Here is a 23,275-nt window from a genome sequence, read left to right as displayed (position 1 = left end):
CTCGATGCTGCCTCGATGCCCTCCTCTCCCACCGCTCCCCTTCCACTGCTAAGTCACGTTTGCTCTCCGCCGTGCGTTCGCTTCCCGTGAAAGCGCGCGTCCCTCGCCCTCGCGCTCTTTCACTCGCACTTACAGCATACGGCCAATGAGAGTTTTTTCTATTGTCGGACGCTACCATCGAAGAGTGAGCCCTTAACAGCTTCGCTGTAAAAACATTGGGGGTAGCTTGCACTATTGGCGCAAGGCTAAAGACAAAGCGGAGCTGATCCGTACCTAGCTGGTCGTGGCTATACGAAGTTATGCTAAGTTACACGAAGTAATGCCAAGTGATGCTACGTAAGTTATACGAAATGTATAAACATTTCCTCGTGGTCCGTGGCATTGGGGAACCCCCCGTGAAGCACTTGCAGTCCGAGCACACGTAGTGGGGCGAAAGCTATACAAAGTATACGGGCGGCGCACAGCAGACGACACCCCGGGAGTACGTCACTGCGCATGCGCAGTAGCGCGCAGCTGGCGGGAGCTCGGCGGAGCTGTGTCTGTGTCGGGCGAAGAGAGCGCGCAGCTGCGCAGGCGGTGACTAGGCAACGCAAGATGTTTCTTGAGCAGCCCTTTCTTTCCAGTGCCACCAAGCCCACTGAAGGACACTGACTGGCAATCGGTGCCCCTTTTATGAGCCGTCGTGATTGCCGATCCGTTGATGTCACTCTTGTGCAGACATGATAGTGACGCTCAGGATTGCTTTAGTCATCAGTGGTGTTCACGAGGCGTTTTCGATGATAGCCCGCGTGGTCGTGCTTGCCGAAAATCTGTCACTGTTGTGCGAAGCATGCGTGATGGGACTAGAATGAAGCCGACTCACCATGCGACGACCTTTACCGAGAAAAGAAGGCTCTTGAGCATATGGAAATTCCGTAGTGTGCATACAATCCAAAATAAAAGGTGAACTAGAGAAAAGAAAGAAAGAGAAACGGGGTGAGAAAGGCAGGGAGGTTAACCTGAAAAGAATTCCGATTTGCTACCCTGCACGGGGGGAAGAGAAAAGAAAGGCGGAAAGAATAGGGGAGAGAAGAGGCAGTCAAGAAAAAAATAGAAAGAATAAAGAAATAGAGGAGGTTGGAAACGTCTGTGAGAACTATAGTCTCTCAGAAAGTCCACTTGATCGCAAAAACTTCAAGAGTGCCTTGACTGACTTGTTGTGTGACGACTAGTGCTTGCAAATATCCGTCAAACCGGATATCCGGTTTAACCGGAGGGAAGTGAATCCGGTCTCGAAAACCGGTTAACCGGTTATCCGGTTTTCAAGAAACGGATATTCTGGATAACCGGATTAAATAACCGGTCAGCCGGATAATCGAATATTCGGACACGAATATTTGGTGACGGCAGTAGCTTATCCAAACTTTGAGTTCTATTGCATGTATCCCGATGCCACATGAGCAGATCATTCATTAATCGTTTCTAATGTGATGTTTATCAGACGGCTCAAAATGTGCCCGTGCGTTTTCCGCGTAATACTTATATCCACTGTTACAGTTAGGGACGAAGCATCGGCGCCCCATTTTCGATAATCAGTGAAAGCATCCAGAACGAGGAGGAGTGAAAAACATTTATTAGACTTACATCGTAGAGGAGCAGTGGAGGAACTGCAGAACTATTCTGACTGCGCAAAGTGAGCGGCAGACTCTGCTATACTCTCCTGTTCCGTCTGTCCACGTCTCACCAAACTTGCAGCAGAGATATAATGAAATTTTGTTTCCCCGCACAATAGCTATGTATCGCATACTCCAATCGGCTCATTTTATGGCGCATGACTATAAAGTAGAACAAATTCTCGTTTTTCGTTATGTCAGAAAACGTGAAAAGCACCATGTGCAGTTTTTTATAGGCACATGGTTAGGGTTGCAGATTGTCTGCTCTTTCGATACGAACTTGGCTACGATCACAGATCGTCTGATCTGTCAAGTGCGCTGGTCTCTTTCTCTTATTGCTGCATAAAAAGCATGTGATCCTGAATTTAAATCTTAAAAAAATGTTTGTACCAAAACGGTCTACAGGTCTTCTATTCCTTGAGTGCAAACCGCACTGGCGCAAAACTTTCTGTGGCATCCGACAACCCAGCGCAAGCGGCCAGTAGCAGACGTCGCCGGGCGCCGTCCAAGGGGGATTTGTTTTGTTTGTTTTTTTTTCCCTTCCATGATCGCGGCTCCACTCGCTCCGCTCCGACCGCGAGGGAAGTAGTTCTTTTGCGGCGCCGCTAGTAGTATTTCTTTGCCGCGCCAACGTTCGCCACCCGCGTTTGCATGTCTGAAGCTGCGCGTCTCCTCCTCGCCCAGCGTGACATTATCACGACAAGTGCTCGCGCTGGAGCCGGCCCATAGTTTCACCTCCTGTTATTCTTTCTCCGTGCTCGCTGTTCAGTAACGCACGTAAAAGTAATCAGCTCGTATAATATGACTATACTTGGACCATACTTCTGATCAGTCACGTTAACGCATTTACACCACGATCAAAGGCAGCCAGATCTAAACCTGTATGCTAATTAACTTTGCCAATTTGTCCAGCTGGTAGCAGTGGTTTGAGTTCAGAAATAACACATCTATATATGCACAAACACCAATGTAAATTCCGAGTGAATGGCTAAATACTACGAATTATGCGGCTGTTCAGAATCCCGAAATAAACAAAAAGGATGTGACTGATCCTCATATACAAAGCAAAGTGGCCCTCATATACAACAAGGGCAGCGAGTCCGCTTATTACGTAAAGAAAATTTGCTTTTAAATCTACCTATTTTATTTTTTGCAGGAGATGTCTACTTAGTGCTGTTTTTACCTTCTTACATAAGCCGCCATTTTGTTCCTAAAATTGACCCAAGACGGTACAATGTCAGTATCACGAACAAGTGATGACTGCTTTTCTTTTTCAAGAACTCGCGGTTGCGATGGAAATTGTGTAAGGTGTAAAAAATTCTCTTTGGAGCACTAAAGAAACATAAAATGTAGTGTTTTAAATACCGTCTTGGGTAAAATCTCAAACGTGAATGCTATCTTCGCTCGAAAATATTCTCGGAGCGCACACAAATGCTCAACTAGAACAACGGTCACTACATCACCTTTTCATTAGCCCTACCGAGAGCACCTACTCCGAAGGAGTCCGAGTTCTAACACCTATAAAGAGCGGCGCTTCATAGAGGATGCAGACACAAACACCGCGGCTCTGCAACCAGCGTCTCGTGCCCAAGGTGTTTCGTATAGGTTACAAAGGGCCCTTCTCTCTTGCGTGCACATGGAGAGAGTTTTCAGTATTAGTGCTGATGATTTAAAAAAATGGAGTGAGAATGACAGACAGAAATGTTCAAGTGTACTTGCAGAGTGACGATAAACAAGGTGTGCAGGGCCGCAAAGGATGCAGTGAAATAGCTAGGTGAGCTTCGTGTATTTACTATATGCGTGCAATGTTAATAAAAATTGGGGCGAACGTAATGTGGAAATAAAATACTATCTTTCAATAACGTGTAAAAAACATTGACGGGGGTGTAATTGGCGACTGCAATCCGTTACATTTTTGAAGCATGTAAATGCACTTGTAACCGGCAACTTAATTTTTTGTGACGTGTAAAAATCTGGCACAGTGTCACTACTAGTGACACTGTGCTAGTGCAGTTTTACAGAGTGCAGCAATTCTGAAAGATAAAATTCAGAAAGGAAAGGTAAGGAGGTTAACCAGAGCAGATATCGGGCTCACACGAGCAGTTACAAAAAAAATAAAGCCTGCAGATCCCATGCCCGGTGGGGAATCGGTGTTATGCGAAACAGTGTGGCAGCGAAGCAGTGCCTACGAGGTTAATGAAACGACCATGAAAGTACCAAGACATCGGCGGCTGTTTTATGTCCTACATGACAGGATGTCATGACATTTGACCTATCATTTGTGTCCCAACCCATTCCAGTAGCTTTCGAGAGTTAATCTTTTTTCGCTGAGTCATTGTCATTTTTGCTGAGTCATGCTAATGACTATGACTTCTACCATCATCCTTTAGTGTTTCCTTCACTTAGTACCCGTGTCCGAATCCATGTCAGAGGTTTTTGAGTGTTAATCATTTTTCGCTGAGTAATTGTCGTTTTTGCTGAGTCATGGTCATGATGACTTCTACCATCATCCTTTAGTTTTTCTTTCACTTAATGCCCACATCCGAACCCATTCCAGCAGTTTTTGAGTGTTATTCTTTTCCCTAAGTCATTGTCATTTTTTGCTCACTCAAGGTCATTATTGAGTTATTATTGTATACTACTATCATTATCGCTACTATCATAACCGTACATTCACCCATTACCATCATTAATTATCGATTCGTAGCCACTTCGGGTATTTTTTTACCCATGAGAGCAACAACACGTAGACGGCTGTTTTATGACCTACACGACACGCATGTCATGACATTCATGTCATGCCATATCATTTATGTTCATGATACACTCTTGTCATAGTATGCCAATTTTGGTACCTACAGAGTTCACGAAACGACCATGAGAGCACCAAGACGTAGGCAGCTGTTTCATGACCTAGATGACACACATGTCCTGATATTCATGTCATGACCTATCATTTATGTTCGTCATACACTCTTGTCATATTATGCCAATTTCGTTACCTTGCCAAGTTAACGAAACGAACATGAGAGCACCAAGACGTGGTCGGCTATACAGATACTCTCAAAGTTGCAAATGTTTACCAAAAATGTTTCGCATTTAATAACTACAAATATAACAATACTAGAGAGTAAGAGACGTAATTTCGGCACAAGTACAGAAGAACAAATATCGGGCTATCCGAATATCCGATACAATACGATAGGATTCGGATACTATTAACCGAATAACCAACCGAATAACCGATCACTCCAGTTATCCGGTTATCCGGTTTTCAAATTCGAATAACCGGTGAATCGAATAACCGGGTAACCGGTTTTTCCGCAAAACCGGTTTGATGTTGCGGCACTAGTGACGACTGTATAGGCCGGCGTTCCAGGGCTGTCTGCTCCGAAAGCGGCCGGTCGTATAGAGACGCGCCAGCGCGGTAGCGAGTTAGAGATGAATCAAAGGGCTATGGGAAGGTTTCCTTTAGGAGTGCAGGCAAAAGAAGAAATGAAGCAGGACAAGAAGACATAAGGTCGGCTTTCCTTTGAAGTACGTCAGTCCAAAACAAGATGTGCTTCAAAAGTTCCGGTATAATGTAGCCTTAGGACATTTTAACGTTCAATCCAACCACCAGCACCTGAAGCGTGAATGTCAAATACACTTCTCTGTAATAGGAAGAGGGTGTGGTGTAACGACCGCATCATTCTGCCAGGCGTGTGATAACATGATGATGATGATATTTAGTGTTTCGTGGCGCAAGGGCCAAATGTGGCCAAAGAGCGCCAAGACAATGAAAGATATGTTTGCCATGATCAGTGAGCTCCGATGATAGGATGCTATGTGGCTGTAAAGGGGCCTAAGAACAAATCGCGGTATAGAAGCGTAAAACATATAGAGAATATAATTATGGCAGTGACGTGTGGAATGATCTGTGAGTGGTGAATAGATGAGAAGTGGTCATGGTACTAAAACTAAACATGTAGAGTAGCACGACGCCTGCCGAAGGCCTTTGTGGCCAAAGACTACGAGGCACGTGCTTTCTTTAATAAAATACCGCAGCAGCGGCCTCTCCAGAGAGGCCGTGCTACAAGTCACCTGGGTATATAACACGAAAGTTCTGTATATCTTTTAAAAAGGCGATGATGGCTTGGTATTTAAAAATAGGTTCGCTGCCCAAAAACATACAAGGATGTAATGGGAGATTTTGCCGTGCTGGTAATGGAAAATGTCTTTTCCTCTGAGGCTCCAGTTCAGGGCACTGCAAAAGGACATGAAGTACACTGAGTGGCTCGCCACATTTATCACAGACAGGGGGATCGCCACTGGACAATAAGTATGCGTGTGTACTGTATGTGTGTCCTATCCTGAGTCTGCAAAGTATAACCTGTGTGCGGCGTGTCTTTGATTCTGGTGGCCAATGAGCGAGATGAGGCTTGATGGTGTGTAATTTGTTGCCCGTTTCTCTGTCCCACAGACGTTGCCAGTAGGCCCTGACCTTTTTCTTAATAAAGGGTTTTAGGTCCATTACAGGAACGGCTATGGGTGAAGTGGCAGCGTCTGTATGAACTGACGTGGCTAGCTTGTCGGCCAGCTCATTCCCTTCGATCTCGCGGTGCCCTGGCACCCAGCAGAGCACAATTTGCTGTTTGGATGCATACGCGGTGCAAATGGTGGAATAAAGAGTTATAATTACGGGGTTTCTGTGCCTACTTGAAGTGGTTAAACATTTCAACACACTCAAAGAGTAAGTGTAAATGACTGCCTTGCGTATGTCTAGCTGTTTGATGTGTTTAACCGCCACCAGGATGGCGTAGGCCTCCGCTGTAAAGATGGTTGTGTTTTGGTGTAGAACTCCCGCAGCAGAAAAGTACGGACCGACCGCCGCGTAAGACACGCCAGCGTGTGACTTTGAAGCGTCAGTAAAATATTCTGGACAAGAGTATGTGTGCTGCAATTCGAGGAAGTGCATACGGATATGTGCGACCGGCGCATGCTTTGTGACCTCAATGAAGGACAGATCACAGTCAATCAGCTGCCACTGCCATGGCGGCAGCTCTACAGGAGGGGGCATGACATCGTGCTCATGGAGCGACACATCCATTTCTTCGGCAAGACTTCTCACTCGCAGTGCGTAGGGCTTTCTCACGGAAGGGCGGTTCAGAAAGGTTTGGGCACTGGACAGATCGTTTATAGTTGTGTAGGCAGGGTGCGTATTGTTTGAGTTCACTTTTAGGAAATATACAAAGGATAAGTAAGTTCTCTGTAGATGTAGCGACCATTCATTTGATTCGGCATAAAGGCTTTCTACGGGGCTTGTTCTGAACGCACCCGTAGAGAGGCGGATACCCAGATGGTGGACAGGGTCTAACATCTTCAAGGCGCTCGGCGTCGCGGAGTGATATATAATGCAACCGTAGTCTATACGTGATCGAATGAGGCTCTTATATAGATTCAATAGACATCTTGTGTCACTACCCCACGTAGTGCGAGACAACACTTTCAAGATGCTCATTGTCTTCAGGCACTTGTTTCTTAAATACTTGAGATGTGGGATAAACGTTAACTTCGCGTCCAGAATAAGGCCTAGGAATTTGTGTTCAGTTTTTACAGGTAGACCCTCACCCTGTATCTCGATGTTGGGATCAGGGTGCAGACCTCTCTTTCTGGAGAAGAGGACGCATGTGGACTTTTGTGGGTTAAGCCGAAAACCATTCTCGTCTGCCCACTTAGACAGTTTGTTCAGTCCAAGCTGAACCTGCCGCTCACAGATTGCAAGGTTACATGATGTGAAGCCTATCTGTACATCGTCGACATATACTGAATAAAATATGTTGCGTGGGATGTACAGACGCAGAGAGTTCATTTTTATGATAAAAAGGGTGCAACTGAGCACACCACCCTGTGGTACTCCAGTTTCCTGCACATATGGTCTTGATAGGGCATTACCCACACGAACACGGAATCTGCAGTTGGAGAGATAACTTTCAATGATATTCAGCATAATGCCACGTATTCCAAAGTGTGCGAGGTCTCTTAGTATTCCGAATCGCCACGTGGTGTCATATGCTTTTTCCATATCAAGGAAAACAGACAGGAAGAATTGCTTGTGGACAAAAGCCTCGCGAATCTGAGCCTCTAGGCGTATCAGATGATCAGTGGTGGATCGACCGTCGCGGAATCCACACTGGTATGGGTCAAGCAGCTTGTTTGATTCTAGGAAATGTATCAGACGGCGGTTTATCATCTTCTCAAAGACTTTGCAGATGCAGCTTGTTAGAGCTATGGGCCGATAACTCGATACGGACGATGGATCCTTGCCCTGCTTCAGGATAGGGATTACTATGGCCTCTTTCCAGGCAGAGGGGATCTCGCCGGAGATCCATATAGCGTTGTACAGGCAGAGAAGGGTTTTCTTTGTTTCAGAGGACAGGTTTTTCAACATTTCGTAGAGTATGCGGTCAGAGCCTGGGGCAGATTGGTTGCAACAGGTGAGTGATGCTTGCAGCTCTGCTAGGGTGAAAGGTAGGTTATATGGCTCGTTCCCAGTGCTCTTTCGGTCTAGTTTTTGTTTTTCTATTGCTGCTTTGTATTTTGTAAATGCTGGAGAATAGTGTGATGAACTGGGCACATCTTCAAAATGTGCACCCAAATGGTTCGCTTGGTCCTCCAGTCTATCTCCCTGCGTATGTACCAGGGGAGGCGGATGTGTTTGTCGTCCTCTTACTCTATTGACCCTGTTCCAAACATTGGCCTCATCCGTGTATGAATTTATGCTTGATAAGAATGTTTGCCAGCTGTCTCTCCTGGCTTGTCTGCGTGTTCTCCTACCTTGGGATTTGATTTTCTTGAAATTGACGAGGTTTTCAGCAGTAGGAGAATCGCGAAGCTGCCTCCATGCTTTGTTCTGCTGCCTACGTGCGTTCCGGCATTGTTCATTCCACCACGGAACACGGCGTTTGCTAGAAAGTCCACTTGTTTGGGGAATACACTTAAGAGCTGCATCAACTACGAAATTAGTAAAATATTCGACGGCACCGTCAATTCTGAGCAATGAAATGTCAGCCCACGAGAGCGTACTGGTAAGTGTTTGGAATTTCTTCCAGTCCGCTGCATCGACCTTCCACTGGGGGGCGTGTGGTGGAGATTCGTATTGTCTTGGTGTTCTCAGCAGTATTGGGAAATGGTCGCTCCCATAAGGGTTTTTTATAACTTCCCATTCAAGTTCAGGTAGTATGGATGGAGAAGCTATGCTGAGATCTATGGAGGAAAAGGTTTTATTTCCGAGACAATAATATGTGGCTTCTTTTTTATTTAGGAGACATGCACCGGATGAGAAAAGAAAGTCCTCAATTAGACGGCCTCGTGCATCAATGCGAGAGTCGCCCCACAGACCGCTGTGCGCATTGAAATCGCCAAGAACAAGATAAGGTTCTGGCAATTCGTCTATAAATGACTGAAATTCATGTTTGTGTAGTTGGTAATGTGGGGGTATGTAAAGCGAGCAAATGGTGATGAGTCTGTTTAAGAGAACAAGTCGAACTGCCACTGCTTCGAGGGGCGTTTGTAGCCGCAAATGTTGACATGCTATGCTTTTGTGGATTACGATGGCAACACCGCCTGATGATGCAAGGGACATCACGATCTTTACGAAACGTAACATACTGTCGGAGAAAGTTTGTATGTGTCGATTTTAAGTGAGTTTCCTGTACACACAGCACTTTTGGGTTGTGTTCGTGGAGAAGTTCTTGCACATCATCGAGGTTCCTAAAAAGGCCTCTGACGTTCCATTGTATGATTTGTGTATCCATACTGCAATTAAATAGGTGCTGTGTGTACTAAAAAAACGGAAGTGTTGCCTTAGATTACAGAGCCCTTTCCAGGCCCTGTAACGCGGGATTTGTCCTTTCTGAAGCGGTCGAGGGAACCTCGCCGCTCCTTTGGCGCTTGGTGCGCCGTCGGGATGGGTGTGGTGTCCATTGCCTCTTGTGAAGCGCCAGACACGCGCTCTTGCGAGCGAGAAGTTTCGCGGGAAAGTCTCCCCGCGAAGGACGAGGCATGCGCGCCCACCAGCCCTGAGGTCGATGGGGCTGCCTTTGGGCCTGAGCTGCGCCGGCTGTTGCTAGCGCCAGCAGGGGCCGGTGAGGGTGAGGCAGCCTTGACTGCACCCACCGTGGGAGCTGCTGGCGGGCCTGCGGGTTCGCTACGCGTAGCGCAGGCTGCCACCGAGGACTGTTGTTGTGCCGGCAACCTTAGGGTAACCGGGCCTGTTTGCTGGTTTGGTGGAGTAGGCTTAGCGCCTTCCACCCTGGGGGCAGGAGCCACAAGCGACAGCTCGCTGCGTGCGGGCTGTGCAGGTGGCAGTAGCCGCTGCGACGCTGCCCCTTGACGCGCCGCATCAGCGTAAGTAGTCGTGTGGAATGGCGAGCACCTTTTGCGTGCTTCCCTGAACGATATGTTTTCACGGACTTTCAGTGTTATAATTTCCTTCTCTTTTTTCCAACTTGGACAAGACCGGGAGTACGCTGGATGCTCACCATCGCAATTAACGCAGTGAGGTGTGGCCTCACAATTGTCTGAGGAATGACCTTGTACTCCACACTTAGCACAGGTGAGTCGGCCACGGCAGCTCTGCGAGCCATGGCCGAATCTTTGACATTGGTAGCATCGCCTAGGATTTGGTATATATGGTCTTATGGCTATCTTTGTGTAGCCTGTTTCAATGGTTTGTGGCAATTCGCTCAATTCAAATGTAAGTATCAGATGTTTCGTGGGGATTTCTTTGTTGTCCCGTCTCATAACAATGCGCTGCACATTCGTGACGTTTTGCTCCTTCCATCCTTCCAACAGTTCAGTTTCAGATAGGTCAATGAGGTCTGCTTCTGATACTACCCCCCGTACTGTGTTCATGGAACGATGCGGTGAAACAGTAACTGGGACATCACCAAAAGTAACAAGCTTGCCGAGTCTGTTGTATTGGTCTTTATCACGTAGCTCAAGCAGAAGGTCTCCGCTTGGCATTTTGGTGACCTTGTAGCCAGGACCTAGTGTGTTGGTTAAGCTTTTCGCAACTACAAATGGGGATATTGTTCTTGCCAATTTTTCTGTTCTTTCGCTATGCACTACTTGAAAGCGTGGGAAAATGTCTTTTGGTCGGGTGAACAAGTTCAAAAACTCATCGGTGCGTCCCCTCTTCTGAGGGAGACGATCAAGAAGTCGTGGAAAAGCGGGTGTTCCCATAGGAGTATTTTGTACTTCGGCAGCAATGGCAGCCACCCACCACGGAGTCCAACAAGAGGACGCTGCAGCACTTAACGTGTAAGGCTACAGGCGCCAGCCGTACATTGCCGCTATAACCTTATATATAAACCCAAGAGAGGGCACCTACACAAGGTTAACCCGAGCCGCCTATGAAAACGTAGAAGTAACAGAAGAGAAGAGGAGACAGGACAGTAAAGAAAAGAGATAGGAAAGAAAAAAGGGCAGAGAGGGGGATAGGAAAAGGCGACCAGCCGGTTTCCCCCGGGTGGGTCAGTCCGGGGGTGCCGTCTACGTGAAGCGGAGGCCAAAGAGGTGTGTTGCCTCCGCCGAGGGGCCATGAAGGTCCAAACACCCGGCTTCGGCTCAACCCCCAGGATCCCCTTTTCCCCGGACACGGCTAAGCCACGCACTGTTAAGCGTGGGAGGGTCCGACCCCCATGTGCTCGGGTGCGTGGTGTCGCAACCCACCAAACGCCTGCTTACGCAGGCGCCCCTGCGGGGAGGCGTGTGATAACAGTGGAAGGAGAGTGTAAGAGGAAACACCAGCACAAAGGCGATGGCAGTTGAGCAATTCTGCAGCAGCAAAGATCCAATCAGTTGATTGCAATCCAGATGGGTATGAACTATCCAAACCAATGCTGCTTAGCTTCAATGATCAGGCGAGAACCTGCATACACTGCACTGTAGCGATCGTCAGGAAAGACCGAAGCATATTTTACTTCCATGGTCAGACTGATAGAGATATTGCAGAAGGACTAAGACAATTGATTTCGGCATACAGCCTCTGTTATTTTACTGCAGTTAGCTTTGTTAAGCTGCTATCCCTGCTTTCGTGTGCTGATACATAACTGCTATTGCTTGACTCTAAATCAAACCATGTCTGACCAGTGGTTTTTAACCCGCTTACTTCAGCATGGGGCCCGATGCTCTGCCCACCTAACCATGGACACATGACTGTAAATCGTACATAAGAATTCTTTGTCTGATTTGTGGTACTGTTCAATGAACATCGTAATGCCCGGATTTAGATGCCCTATGAACGTTCCTCGAACGTTTATGGCATATTGATTGCAACCTCTGCCCTTCCCTATGGGAGCAAAAACGACAAAAATAAAAGGGGGCAAGTTTGCACTCGGTCGTGCAAAGCTTAGGCACAGCGAAAGTCTCAATCCTCAAGTCTTACTGGCTTCTACTGCTAGGTATTAACTTGGTTGCTGCTAGGCCTTGACTTGGCTTAACTTAACTACGCATGTAGGGAAGGTATTCGCAAGCGATAATTTTCTGAGGTACCTTCCTATTCGCGACCTTTCGCGTGACTAGCGCTGGACGCGTCGGCGCCTACGAGCGACAGCGTTCCTGGCATGCCACAAACGCAGGCAGGCAGGCAGGAGCCGGGTCTGTGTCGGGCGAAGCGAGCGCGCACCTGCGCCGGCGGTTACTAGGCAACGCGAGGTGACGCCATCGCTACTGCTTCGGCGCATGCGCGGCTAGACAACGCGGATGGCGTCGGCAGCAGCTCTGTGCATTGCCTCATTGGTGCTGCTACGATTTCTTTCTCTATCTCGCTCTCATTTTCACTTTCCCTATCCCGAGCACTGCGCGCGCTGCGCGCATGCGCTCCCTCCCTCTTCTTAAAGTTCCATGTCAAGGCAACATGCAACATGTGCATGGCACGGAGAGGAGGCGAGGCACTCGCCGCTCCGCGAGGTGGTTGTTTGGCAAAGCAGTGACGTCATAGCTCGGCGAGGTTTTGCGACAGTAGGCGCCACTTTTTACGGTTAGCTAGAACGGCTTCGCTGGTTAAAAGGACGTTTCGCACTGTACATGGTAAATCCATGGTACATATTTGTTTGCATATTATTTAAATGTACAGTTGATACGTTTCGTAGCGATAATTACATACCCCGCTCGATGGCCATCACGAAAAGATATCTAAAAAGAATGAAAATTGAAACTATATGTAAAGTTACTAATTGTGCACCATAGTACAGTCATATCAGTTAATACAGGTGGATAACATGCCACGTTTATCTGCAAAACCTAGTATCAGGTACCTTATTTGAGCCTTGTATCATAGTACGGAAGACAGTCACAACTGTCTTCCCGTTTGTGTATTGCGAGACCGTAGCGCTGTCAGTCTGCTTTTCGTAAAGCTTGAGTACTGTAGCCATTCGCTGAGCCAAGAAATATATTTTAGCAATGATGATAATGTGAATAAACAACAAGATGAAACGCATTTGCGTATCCAAAGAGTAACTGAATATTTTCAATCTTGCTTCCTTGCAGGACGTACAGGACGTGTGTACGTAGCACCATGGTGGGAAACATCGCCATTGATGAAGGCACCCTCATCAGAATCCCAATTTTTTCTATTCAACATGACGAAAAATATTTTCCAGATCCTGAGGTGTTCGACCCTGAGAGGTAAGGGTACAGGGGCGAGAGGGGATATTCCTGCGAGAGGGGACATAATTTATCGCTGCGTCAATTCAGGCTGATGTGTAAATTCAAAAGACGTATAGAAGATATTAGTTTGTTGCACATCGTTGTTGTAGGCAAAAGTGACAAAGGGAAGAATGGGATCCCAGTTGCGATGGTAAGGTACATGGACAGCACATCTGTGAGCTTGCGATAAAATCACTCTGTCAAGTCAAGATGGCAAGATGACCATGCTCTTTTACAGCGAAGCTGTTAATGGCTCAGTCTCCGATGGTCGTGTCCACGTGGAGAAAAAAACTCTCATTAGCTTGAGCATTTTTTGTTTCGCACTTGTAATATTTCAGTCTGAGAAGATTTAACATAAAAGGCATGCGCTGGCGGTCTTTTGTTTCATATGACATTTGTTTATGGGCTGTCATTCTCAAAATTCTGAGGAGCTGTATAAACTTGGACATGTAGCAGCACCAGCAATGCGCACAACTGTTCTCGACGGCGGCGGTGTTTTGCCCGCGTTCGCACCGAACGCGCGCGGCGTTGGTGACGTGTTTATGAAGAACGCGCCAACCTTTGCCGTGCACCCAATGGCGGTGTACCCTAGCGACCATAAGGCCATGGTCCCTGTGGTCACTAAATAGATGAAAACCACCGCGTCTGATATATTTCTCACTCTTTAATAGTTCAAATAACCAATTACACCATCACACCTTAATAGTCATAATTGGAAATACATAATTCCCACCATAGACGTACCCTAACCCGGTTGTCATGAATAAAATTAATCCGGACTGTGGGGTTTCAGTCTATTGCAGTAAGTGAGGGGGTTTGGTCGATTTAGAACACATGTTCTGGCGCTCCTCGGCGTTGGCCGGTGATGCTTCTCAAGGTGAACGGTGGTGGCGGCGCATGCTGCACAGTGAAGTGCTGGCGGACCAACTCGGGGCTGTCCAGAGGTTTGGCGGCAGAGCGGCTCGGTCTCTCTGTCCCGACGTGGGAGCGGCCCGCACCAGTCCCAGACTGATTCCTCAGGACCCAAAAAAAGTTTTTCATACCATACCATACCATAGTACAGCTTCGTTGATCTTCCATCTCCTTCCCAGTGAAAGGGCTGACAGTTATTTCCTAAAAAATGTCACAGTTTCGCCCTAATGGCGACGCAATGAATGCGATAGCAACACAGCAATGTCATACGAAGTAAGGTGAGCGGCTTTCGTAGCAATATGAAATGTAGTAAACATGAGCTGATAAAGTAAGCAGGCGTGCTGCGGCGTAAGTAGACCGACATGAAGAGAGACTCGATGACCACGAGAAGGCGCATGTGAAACGGTGGTGTTGATGAGAAGCGCTTCCCGTGGGCAGCCCGTGCGAAGGGACACACCTGTAGCGCTGCACTGCCGATCCGGGCAGCATTGCATGTGTAGCGTGCGTTGGAAAATGTGGCCTGACTATTACTAACTGAATGAACAAGCGTGGTGTGAGCGCGCACAAACAAACATGAATAGATCACACTCAATGACTGCAGACAACGACCGTCAAAACTCTGGCCGCAAGCGGATACGCCGCAGCAGCGAAGGTACGTCCGGTCTATCGCTTCAACGGAAACTGAGCGGCGAATGCACGGTGCATAAAGGTCAGAGCCGTGTGGAGATAACAGACGGTGCGAGCGAGCGACGAGCGCGGTTGTTGGCAGAGTGGAAGTGCGCCCCCCCCCCCCTCCCTCCGACGCTGGCTTCCCGCTTCCTTGCTTGCGCGTGGGAGATTGAGTGCGTTCGCTCTCCGTGATAGCGCGCGTCCCCGCACGGTTCCGCTCGGGCATACGGCACGCGGCGGAGATTTTATCTATAGGGAACCTCACGGCGACGGCGACGGCGACGCCGACGGCAGAAATCCGGTTGAAGTGTCCATATAATTGCTATCGCAATAAAAGGAATATATTAGGAGACGTCGGCCGATGCAAAGCTTTAATTCTACTGCAGCCGCTCGAGACAGAAGAAGCACCCGGTGAGCCAAAAGATGAGCAGTGCGTACAAATGACGACGACGACGTGCACGAATCGCACTCACACAATGCCCCCCCCCCCCCTCCATCTCACCGGAGGGAGCGGCAAAACCGCAAGTTAGAAAGGCTAGGATCGGCGAATACAAGACTTTAGGCGAGACACGTGGACAATGTCTGTGCTGTGGTGACGGCGGTCAATAGTAGCGAATCTACCGGGAACCACGTGATAATTGAGGGTAGACGTTCTTAGCAGGACGGTGTATGGTGGGTCGGCATAACGACGAATAAAATTTGCACAGAGCCCCGGTGAGAGAACAGGTGTACGCAGGAGAACTCCCAAGGTCAACACAAATGACTCGCGAAGCTTCGGGCAAAAGGCGGTCCAGAACCAATTCTTACCCACATCCGCAAGGGCGGTGGTGGGAGTAGCGATTCAACCGCGAATAGGTGTGTAGGGAACAAGCATTGTTAAAAAAAGTTCTCTAATTAAAGACAAGATACGGCTTGATTTTATTAACAAAAAAGAATTTTCAAATCATAGTGATATACATGTCGCGAGGAAAGATAATACAACTTGATTTCACTTAACAATAAATAACACTTATTCAGCGCCAACTAGAAAAAGGGGCGTTCAAGCCGCTATAAATTCCAGCGAAATGCAGGTCTTATAGCTGTTGCAGTGCGCAGAAAGGCGCGCTTGTAAAGTGCAACTGCTACTTTATGCCCCCCGTCACATGTTACAATGTTTGCTTGCCAACGTGTGTCTGAATTCTGGTGACGTTGTGCACGCAAGATGTGTTTCATCATGGGTCAACGTGTTCAAACATAGGTATTGAGCTACGACTGCTAGATAATTGTTCACCTAACTGCCTTCGTGAGGCTGCGCGATCCGACGGGCTTGGTGTCCGACAATGCGAGCAGCACTCCACACCAAAATCTTTTTTTCGGCCCGCAAAGAAACCATGTTCTGCACATGGGGGGGATTTGGCACGGGTACGGCTGGCGTTTTGCTGCATTGCTTTCAGCCGTAAATGCCCGGAACCATCATCGAGTCGAATAGTGGGGCATCTGAAAATACTAAAGGCAGGCCGCCAAAATTAATTTCGCGCCTCTGACAAAAAAAAGATAAAGGCATTAAAAAAGAAGAAAAGATGTCACTTTTTTCACAGATATGATGCCACTTTATCTTTTGTTCCACCGGAGGTGTTCCTTCGTCACACAGATGGCGCTAAGCAGCATGAACCGCTGATTAACCCTGTTATGAGCAGGTTCTTGTTTGAAGGCAGGTCTCTGAGGCAGAGCCTCAGAGGACCGAATCAAAGGACGAAGCCGTTGGTTTTAAAGAGCAAAACAAGACATTTAATATACCCGTTAAGATGGAAAGTAGGAGAAATTAAGGGAAAAGCAGAAGTAATAAATAGAAAGGAGGACACAAGAAAAAAAATCCAAGTTAAACACCACACAGAGTTAGGGCTTGGCATAGGTGATAGCGCGCGTAACACAGTTCCATGTGGAAGGGTGGCGGCAAGGCGACGAAAGAAGGCGGCGTTCGTCTCACCAACGTTTCGGCGTCGCTGAGCGATGGGCAGGAAACCCGAGCGTAGCAGCGCTGGCTTGTAGAAGGCACGCTGGCGGCGTGGCGGCCCGGACAGTTAGTTGGAGGCGGCGTCGTGGCCAGGCAGCTCGGTGCAAACTCAGGCCCGTGGCCCAACTGTTTGCGTTCTGCCTGCGGGCTCACGAGTTCATCGACCTCGGGCAGCCATCCGTGGTCGGGTGGAGTGGCGACGTCTGGGAACTGGCTGGCAGGAGGCCCCGGCCAGGTGAAGTCGTGGAGGCTCGGGTCCGGAACCCGACGGCCTGTCTTCAGCTCCCGGTCCGGTGGTCGTCCTTCGCCCGGCGCCGCTTCTCGAACTCCCCCTTCTCTTCGGTCACTGCCTCGTTTTTCTTCCCTCTGGCCCGTGTGTCCCTTTCGGATTGGTCACCTTCGGGCTCCGTGGGCATCGGTCATTGGCCCCCGTGAGCGCCGTGGTTCTTTCCAATTGGATGGCGCTTCGTTTGTTTCTTTGTTTCTTTGTGCCGCGTGTTCACGCGCCGGGCGGTCTTCGGCGTCGTCGTTTTCCAAATTCGCCTCGGCGCGCGCTCTCCTTGTCGTCTGCTCCTTGTCTCCAACCACCGCACCGTGTCGCGCACTACACATCACATAAGCCCCTTTTTGGGACAAGTTTTTTCACAGGAAAAACTGCCGGTCAGTGCGCGGCACTCTTCACACATATGTTCTAAACACCACACACATCGTTTAACATAACGTTCATTGCGGGTGGTACACCACCTAACCCTGACCAGTTCCATGCACAGTTCATTGGGCAAATCAAACAACATTAACAAGTTGAAAACAATGTTTATGGGCTGTATAAAATGTTTATGGGGCGTGTAAAGTCTGAAACTCACAAAAACTACTTCAAATACAGCACTTATAGTTGAAAACAAAGTTGTCTATTCACAACAATTATGTTTCTGTCCAAGGTCAAAGATCTCGGGATGGCGACCGGCTATTCAATCGGCTTCTTAGGTAATGGCGTCCCAGGTGAGACGAACCGTGCGTCTCTTTTGCATTTGGGACACCCGCCCTGGAACCACTTTAGTCTCGTCCAGGACATCATTGACTCTAGATCCACAACCCTTTAGCTGCATGCATTGAGATCGAAATATCTTAGAGACTGGGTTGGGTGCGTTAGAATGAAGTTCTGATCTATCGGCAGAACCTGTACCCGGCACTTCACCGGAAATGCTTTCTGCTTCTGCTGACAGAGGGGATTGATCTGTTTCCTCATTACACAAGCAGGAATGCACATACGTTATGTTAACATCTAGGAGATCACTCTGTGAGATGACCACATTGTGTTCCCCAGTGGAACGACACTGTGCTGTCTCATTGGAGCTGAGGAGAGGAGCGGATTGCTCCTTGTCAAAAGTGCTTTGCCTCCCAGAGGCTCGAAAGCACATCTCCTCCGATACGGAACTTTCACGTTCCCTTGTCTCTGCTCTAGGAGCGGCTATGCTTACCCTTTCTCGAGGTAAGCTGTCTGAATGGTCCCCAAACTTCGTGAGGCCACTTGTCACCGCTGAGGGCGATACACAGGAAGAATGTGCGAGCGTCTCATTGCTCACCTCATCCTCCTCGAGGTCACTGTCTATGCGCCCTGTTGCCCAGTGCGTCGGGCTTTTTGGAGGTACCTTTGCCTCTCTATGTGACGTGCTGTTGCTAGCACGGGTGCGCATGCGTGCCTCGATCTCATTTATGGCTGCCTGCTCCTTCTCTAAATCCTCTATGTTTTCACTGCGGTCCATCTTAGGACCAATACTACCCTTTCTGCTGCCCGCCAGACTTTCATTCTCGCTTTCTCGCTGCGCGTCTAACTCTAACGAAAGACCGCGACGGCGTTCGAGGCAGCCACTGGAGAGAGATTTCAAAACGTCGTGTCTGGAGCGCGTGTCAGACGCTCGCTCAATCGAGCTTGCATGCGACTCCAGCTTGCGAATCTCTCTGAGTGCTTGTGCCCTTTCCGCCTCCGCTACCTTGATACGAAGCTGCAGCACACGTTGTTCGTGTTCGATTTGCTGCTTTCTCGCTTCGCGTTCTGCAGCCCGCTCTTCTCGCGCTCGCGCCTCCTGCTCGTCGTACCACGCTTTTAACTCCGCCCCTTCAAGCCCCATGCGCTCCGCTAAAGCCAATAACTCTCGTGGGCTAGCCATGGTGTTACGCTCTTAAACTAACAACCCAAAAAAAAAAGAAAAAAAACAAACGGCTTCGTCCTGTCCAGCGGACGCCAATTTGTTATGAGCAGGTTCTTGTTTGAAGGCAGGTCTCTGAGGCAGAGCCTCAGAGGACCGAATCAAAGGACGAAGCCGTTGGTTTTAAAGAGCAAAACAAGACATTTAATATACCCGTTAAGATCGAAAGTAGGAGAAATTAAGGGAAAAGCAGAAGTAATAAATAGAAAGGAGGACACAAGAAAAAAAATCCAAGTTAAACACCACACAGAGTTAGGGCTTGGCATAGGTGATAGCGCGCGTAACACAGTTCCATGTGGAAGGGTGGCGGCAAGGCGACGAAAGAAGGCGGCGTTCGTCTCACCAACGTTTCGGCGTCGCTGAGCGATGGGCAGGAAACCCAAGCGTAGCAGCGCTGGCTTGTAGAAGGCACGCTGGCGGCGTGGCGGCCCGGACAGTTAGTTGGAGGCGGCGTCGTGGCCAGGCAGCTCGGTGCAAACTCAGGCCCGTGGCCCAACTGTTTGCGTTCTGCCTGCGGGCTCACGAGTTCATCGACCTCGGGCAGCCATCCGTGGTCGGGTGGAGTGGCGACGTCTGGGAACTGGCTGGCAGGAGGCCCCGGCCAGGTGAAGTCGTGGAGGCTCGGGTCCGGAACCCGACGGCCTGTCTTCAGCTCCCGGTCCGGTGGTCGTCCTTCGCCCGGCGCCGCTTCTCGAACTCCCCCTTCTCTTCGGTCACTGCCTCGTTTTTCTTCCCTCTGGCCCGTGTGTCCCTTTCGGATTGGTCACCTTCGGGCTCCGTGGGCATCGGTCATTGGCCCCCGTGAGCGCCGTGGTTCTTTCCAATTGGATGGCGCTTCGTTTGTTTCTTTGTTTCTTTGTGCCGCGTGTTCACGCGCCGGGCGGTCTTCGGCGTCGTCGTTTTCCAAATTCGCCTCGGCGCGCGCTCTCCTTGTCGTCTGCTCCTTGTCTCCAACCACCGCACCGTGTCGCGCACTACACATCACAACCCCCATGTTTTGAACGTATGGGCTTCTATGAAAGCTTCGCTGCCAAGTACATATACCTTGGAACTTCATCGCCAGGACGGAATGAAACAATGCCCCAACAAACCACTAATTTCCTGGGAATGTCCCAAACTGTTCTGATGGTACATCTCGGACGTCACTAGTATATGTTGACTGAACCGAAGAACGTCCCAGAAACGTTTTGGCAACGTGCACTTTTCAACAAAAAATTGGACCTCCCCATATGGTTATTCGCTAATTTCTCGGCGCCGGTTGAGTATAATAAACCACTTTGCTGAGTGTAGCATTTCGAGTTTCAAAAGCAGATGTGAGCCAAATATCCTGCACGTACAACCAGTGTGAGCGGTAGTCGCGCGGTGGTATAAAAGCATTTAGAGACATGTTATTGCTGTCACTGTATTTATCGCTTCCGGTGCATTTGCAGATGGCATGCAAAATCAAAGTCAAGCGATCTGCTGACTGCATGAGGCTCGCCGCTTGTTCCTGTCTGTCACATGACGTATAGTATATGCCATGACTGCGTATACTAATGTATTGAGTCATCACATTATACGTCATCTGCAGAGACAGAAACAAGTGGTAAGGCTTATAGAGTTGGCAGATTGCTTGTGTTTGATGTTGCATAACATCTGCAACTATACAGGAAGCAATAAAAACAGTGACCACAATCACACATATCGCTACACACTGCATGCCGGCAAAGAGGCATACTCCAATAAACTGGTTCAATAAGGCACTTGTTCTTTGTAAAAAATATATTTATTAAGATGGTAAAAGTTGTAAAGTGACATCATAAGGAAAAAATGCGTCCCTTGTTACCTACATAAGTAGTAGTAGTAGTAGTAGTAGTAGTAGTAGTAGTAGTAGTAGTAGTAGTAGTAGTAGTAGTAGTAGTAGTAGTAGTAGTAAATGTTTCTTCCATGGAGGGGATTGAAGGTTAAGTGGGTGGGGCCTCAGTCCAGGGCTCCACTGGCTTTAACGGCTCGCCGGGCTTGGTCAAGGAGAGCCAGTTGGCTCTCCCGTTCCGTGCTAGCAAGCCAGGTCTCCCACTGCTTGTTGCTGGGTATTTGCCCCAATTTGGGGGAATTTATATTAGGGGGTTGCGAACTGCACTCCCACGTAATCTGGGCAAGAGGGCCGCTCTCCACACCATGGGCGTATTGTGTGGGGCTTATATGGTGTTGTCGGTACGTGTTCCTTTGTAGTCAGCGTAAGTCACCCCCGGTAAGATCCAGGTGCGGATACTATATTTTTGGCGGTCACGTCGTTGGTTTTCCAAGACGCTACGTGAGTGAGGTTCGTCGATAAGACTCGTCGGCGCTAGCGTGTGAAATGCGCGAGCTAGCCGATCCGCCCTTTAGTTTCCCTCCAGGCCTGTGTTTGCTGGGCACCACATGATGATATGATGATCTTGCAAGCCATGTCCCAAAATGTTTAAGGCCACCTTGATGATGTTTCAAATTAAATAGAGGCGGCAGGCTACTTGGGAGTCTGTGAGTACCAAGGCTGACTCTCCGGTCTATGGCTAGGGCGATTGCTACCGCCTCTGCCGTACTGGCTGGTTTTGCTTTGGTAGAGGCTGTTATGGTCGATCGTTGGCTTACAGCCGCTAGGCAGTATCTGTTATTTTGCATTTTAGCTACATCCGTGTATTTGTTCCGGGATGCGAGCCAGAGCGCTTTTGTAGATTCTTAGCCGTTTCCTGCTTTCTAGGTTGATTATATTTAGGATTCATGTTTTTTGGTATTGGAGAAGCTATTATTCGATTCCGTATTTCCCGGGGCATTGGGACGCGGTTTCCTCGTTTAGGTACGGGAGTCGTACGTAGGGGATACCTTATAAGTTCTCAAGCAGGGCCCTGCCTGTTGTGGTGATATTGAGTCTTTCCGTTTGAGATATTATCACCGCGGCTGCGTGCTCTTGATACGTGTTGTACAAACCTAGGGCCTCCAATCTGTCTGTGGTGGCATTTTTAGATCACCCCAAGGCGGTTTTGTACGCCGTGCATATCAGGATGTTGATGGCTCGAATTTCAGTGTTTTGTAGGGTGCTCGAAAGGTAGGCTGTACGTCACCCTGCTGATCATGAAAGGTTCTACCAATCTGATCGTTTCGTCCTCTTTAAAGCCCGTCCTGTGGAAGGTTACCCTGTGTATCATTCGGGCCACCTGCTGCACTGTAGATTTAAGCAAGAGTAGGGTATGATCTACTATGCTGTGACTTTGTAACCAGAGGCCCAGAATTCGCAGTTTTGCACTTCCCGTATTGGTTGGCCTTGTAGTGTTAGCCGGTTCACTGGTTCTGTGCATGTGTATTTTGCTTTAATTCGAATAAATTCCGATTTCACCGGCGTGCAGCACATGCCCGTCATGTCTGTGAAGGCTTCGACTTTGTTTATCGCCTCCTGTAGGGTGTTTTCCTTATGCCCACTTGAGCCTGTTGAGACCCATAACGTAATATCGTCAGCGTACAGTGCCTGAAATAGATCTGGAATTGTCTCCAGGGACAGAGCGAGCCTGCGGATTCCGATGTTAAATAGCAGTGGTGACATGATGGCACCCTGTGGTGTGCATCTGCCTGGTACCTGTATTTCTTCCGATCGGAGTGAGTTGACACCTATGGTGGCCGTGTGCTCTTGCAGAAAAGAGCGTATGTAGGCGTAGGTTTTCTCGCCGCAACCTAATTCTTGCAGCTCTTCCAGTATGAGCAGGTGTGATATGGCATCGAACGCTTTCTTAACGTCTAGCGCTGCCACTATTCTATCGGAGCTGCCGGCCCAAGGATTTAGCACTTCGTATTTTAGCGCGATGAAACTGTCTTGGGCGGATAGATGGGGCCGAAATCCGAGCATTGAAGGTGAAAAGAGTTGGTTGCTTTCTATGTGAGACGTTAAGCACGTTAGCACGACTATCTCAAATAGTTTCCCAAACAGGATGTGAGGGAGATGCAGAAAACTTCAAACAATGACTAATCTTCGTCTAATAGACCTACAGCACTCATGCACTTATCACTACTACTAAAACCAAACTGCATACACAGCAATTATGCCACAGCATACATTGTGGTGGTTGCACAATGGTCGCACAATGCATACACAATGGTTGCACAATGCATACACAATGGTTGCCCAATGCATACAACAAAGT

General features: G+C 48.5%; 1 protein-coding gene across 1 annotated transcript in view; it reads left to right on the top strand.

Moving 5' to 3' along the window:
* The window catches only part of LOC119444251 (cytochrome P450 3A19-like), a 101,936-nt gene that overhangs the window by 4,240 nt on the left and 74,421 nt on the right, over positions 1 to 23,275 (top strand). Inside the window, exon 2 of the mRNA XM_037708678.2 lies at positions 13,185 to 13,322. Within this exon, the coding sequence (XP_037564606.1) occupies positions 13,185 to 13,322 (138 nt within the window). The remainder of the gene's footprint in view (positions 1 to 13,184; positions 13,323 to 23,275) is intronic.

Source organism: Dermacentor silvarum, chromosome 3 (assembly GCF_013339745.2).
Source record: "Dermacentor silvarum isolate Dsil-2018 chromosome 3, BIME_Dsil_1.4, whole genome shotgun sequence".
NCBI lineage: Eukaryota > Metazoa > Arthropoda > Arachnida > Ixodida > Ixodidae > Dermacentor > Dermacentor silvarum.
This window is presented reverse-complemented; position numbering and strand designations above follow the sequence as displayed.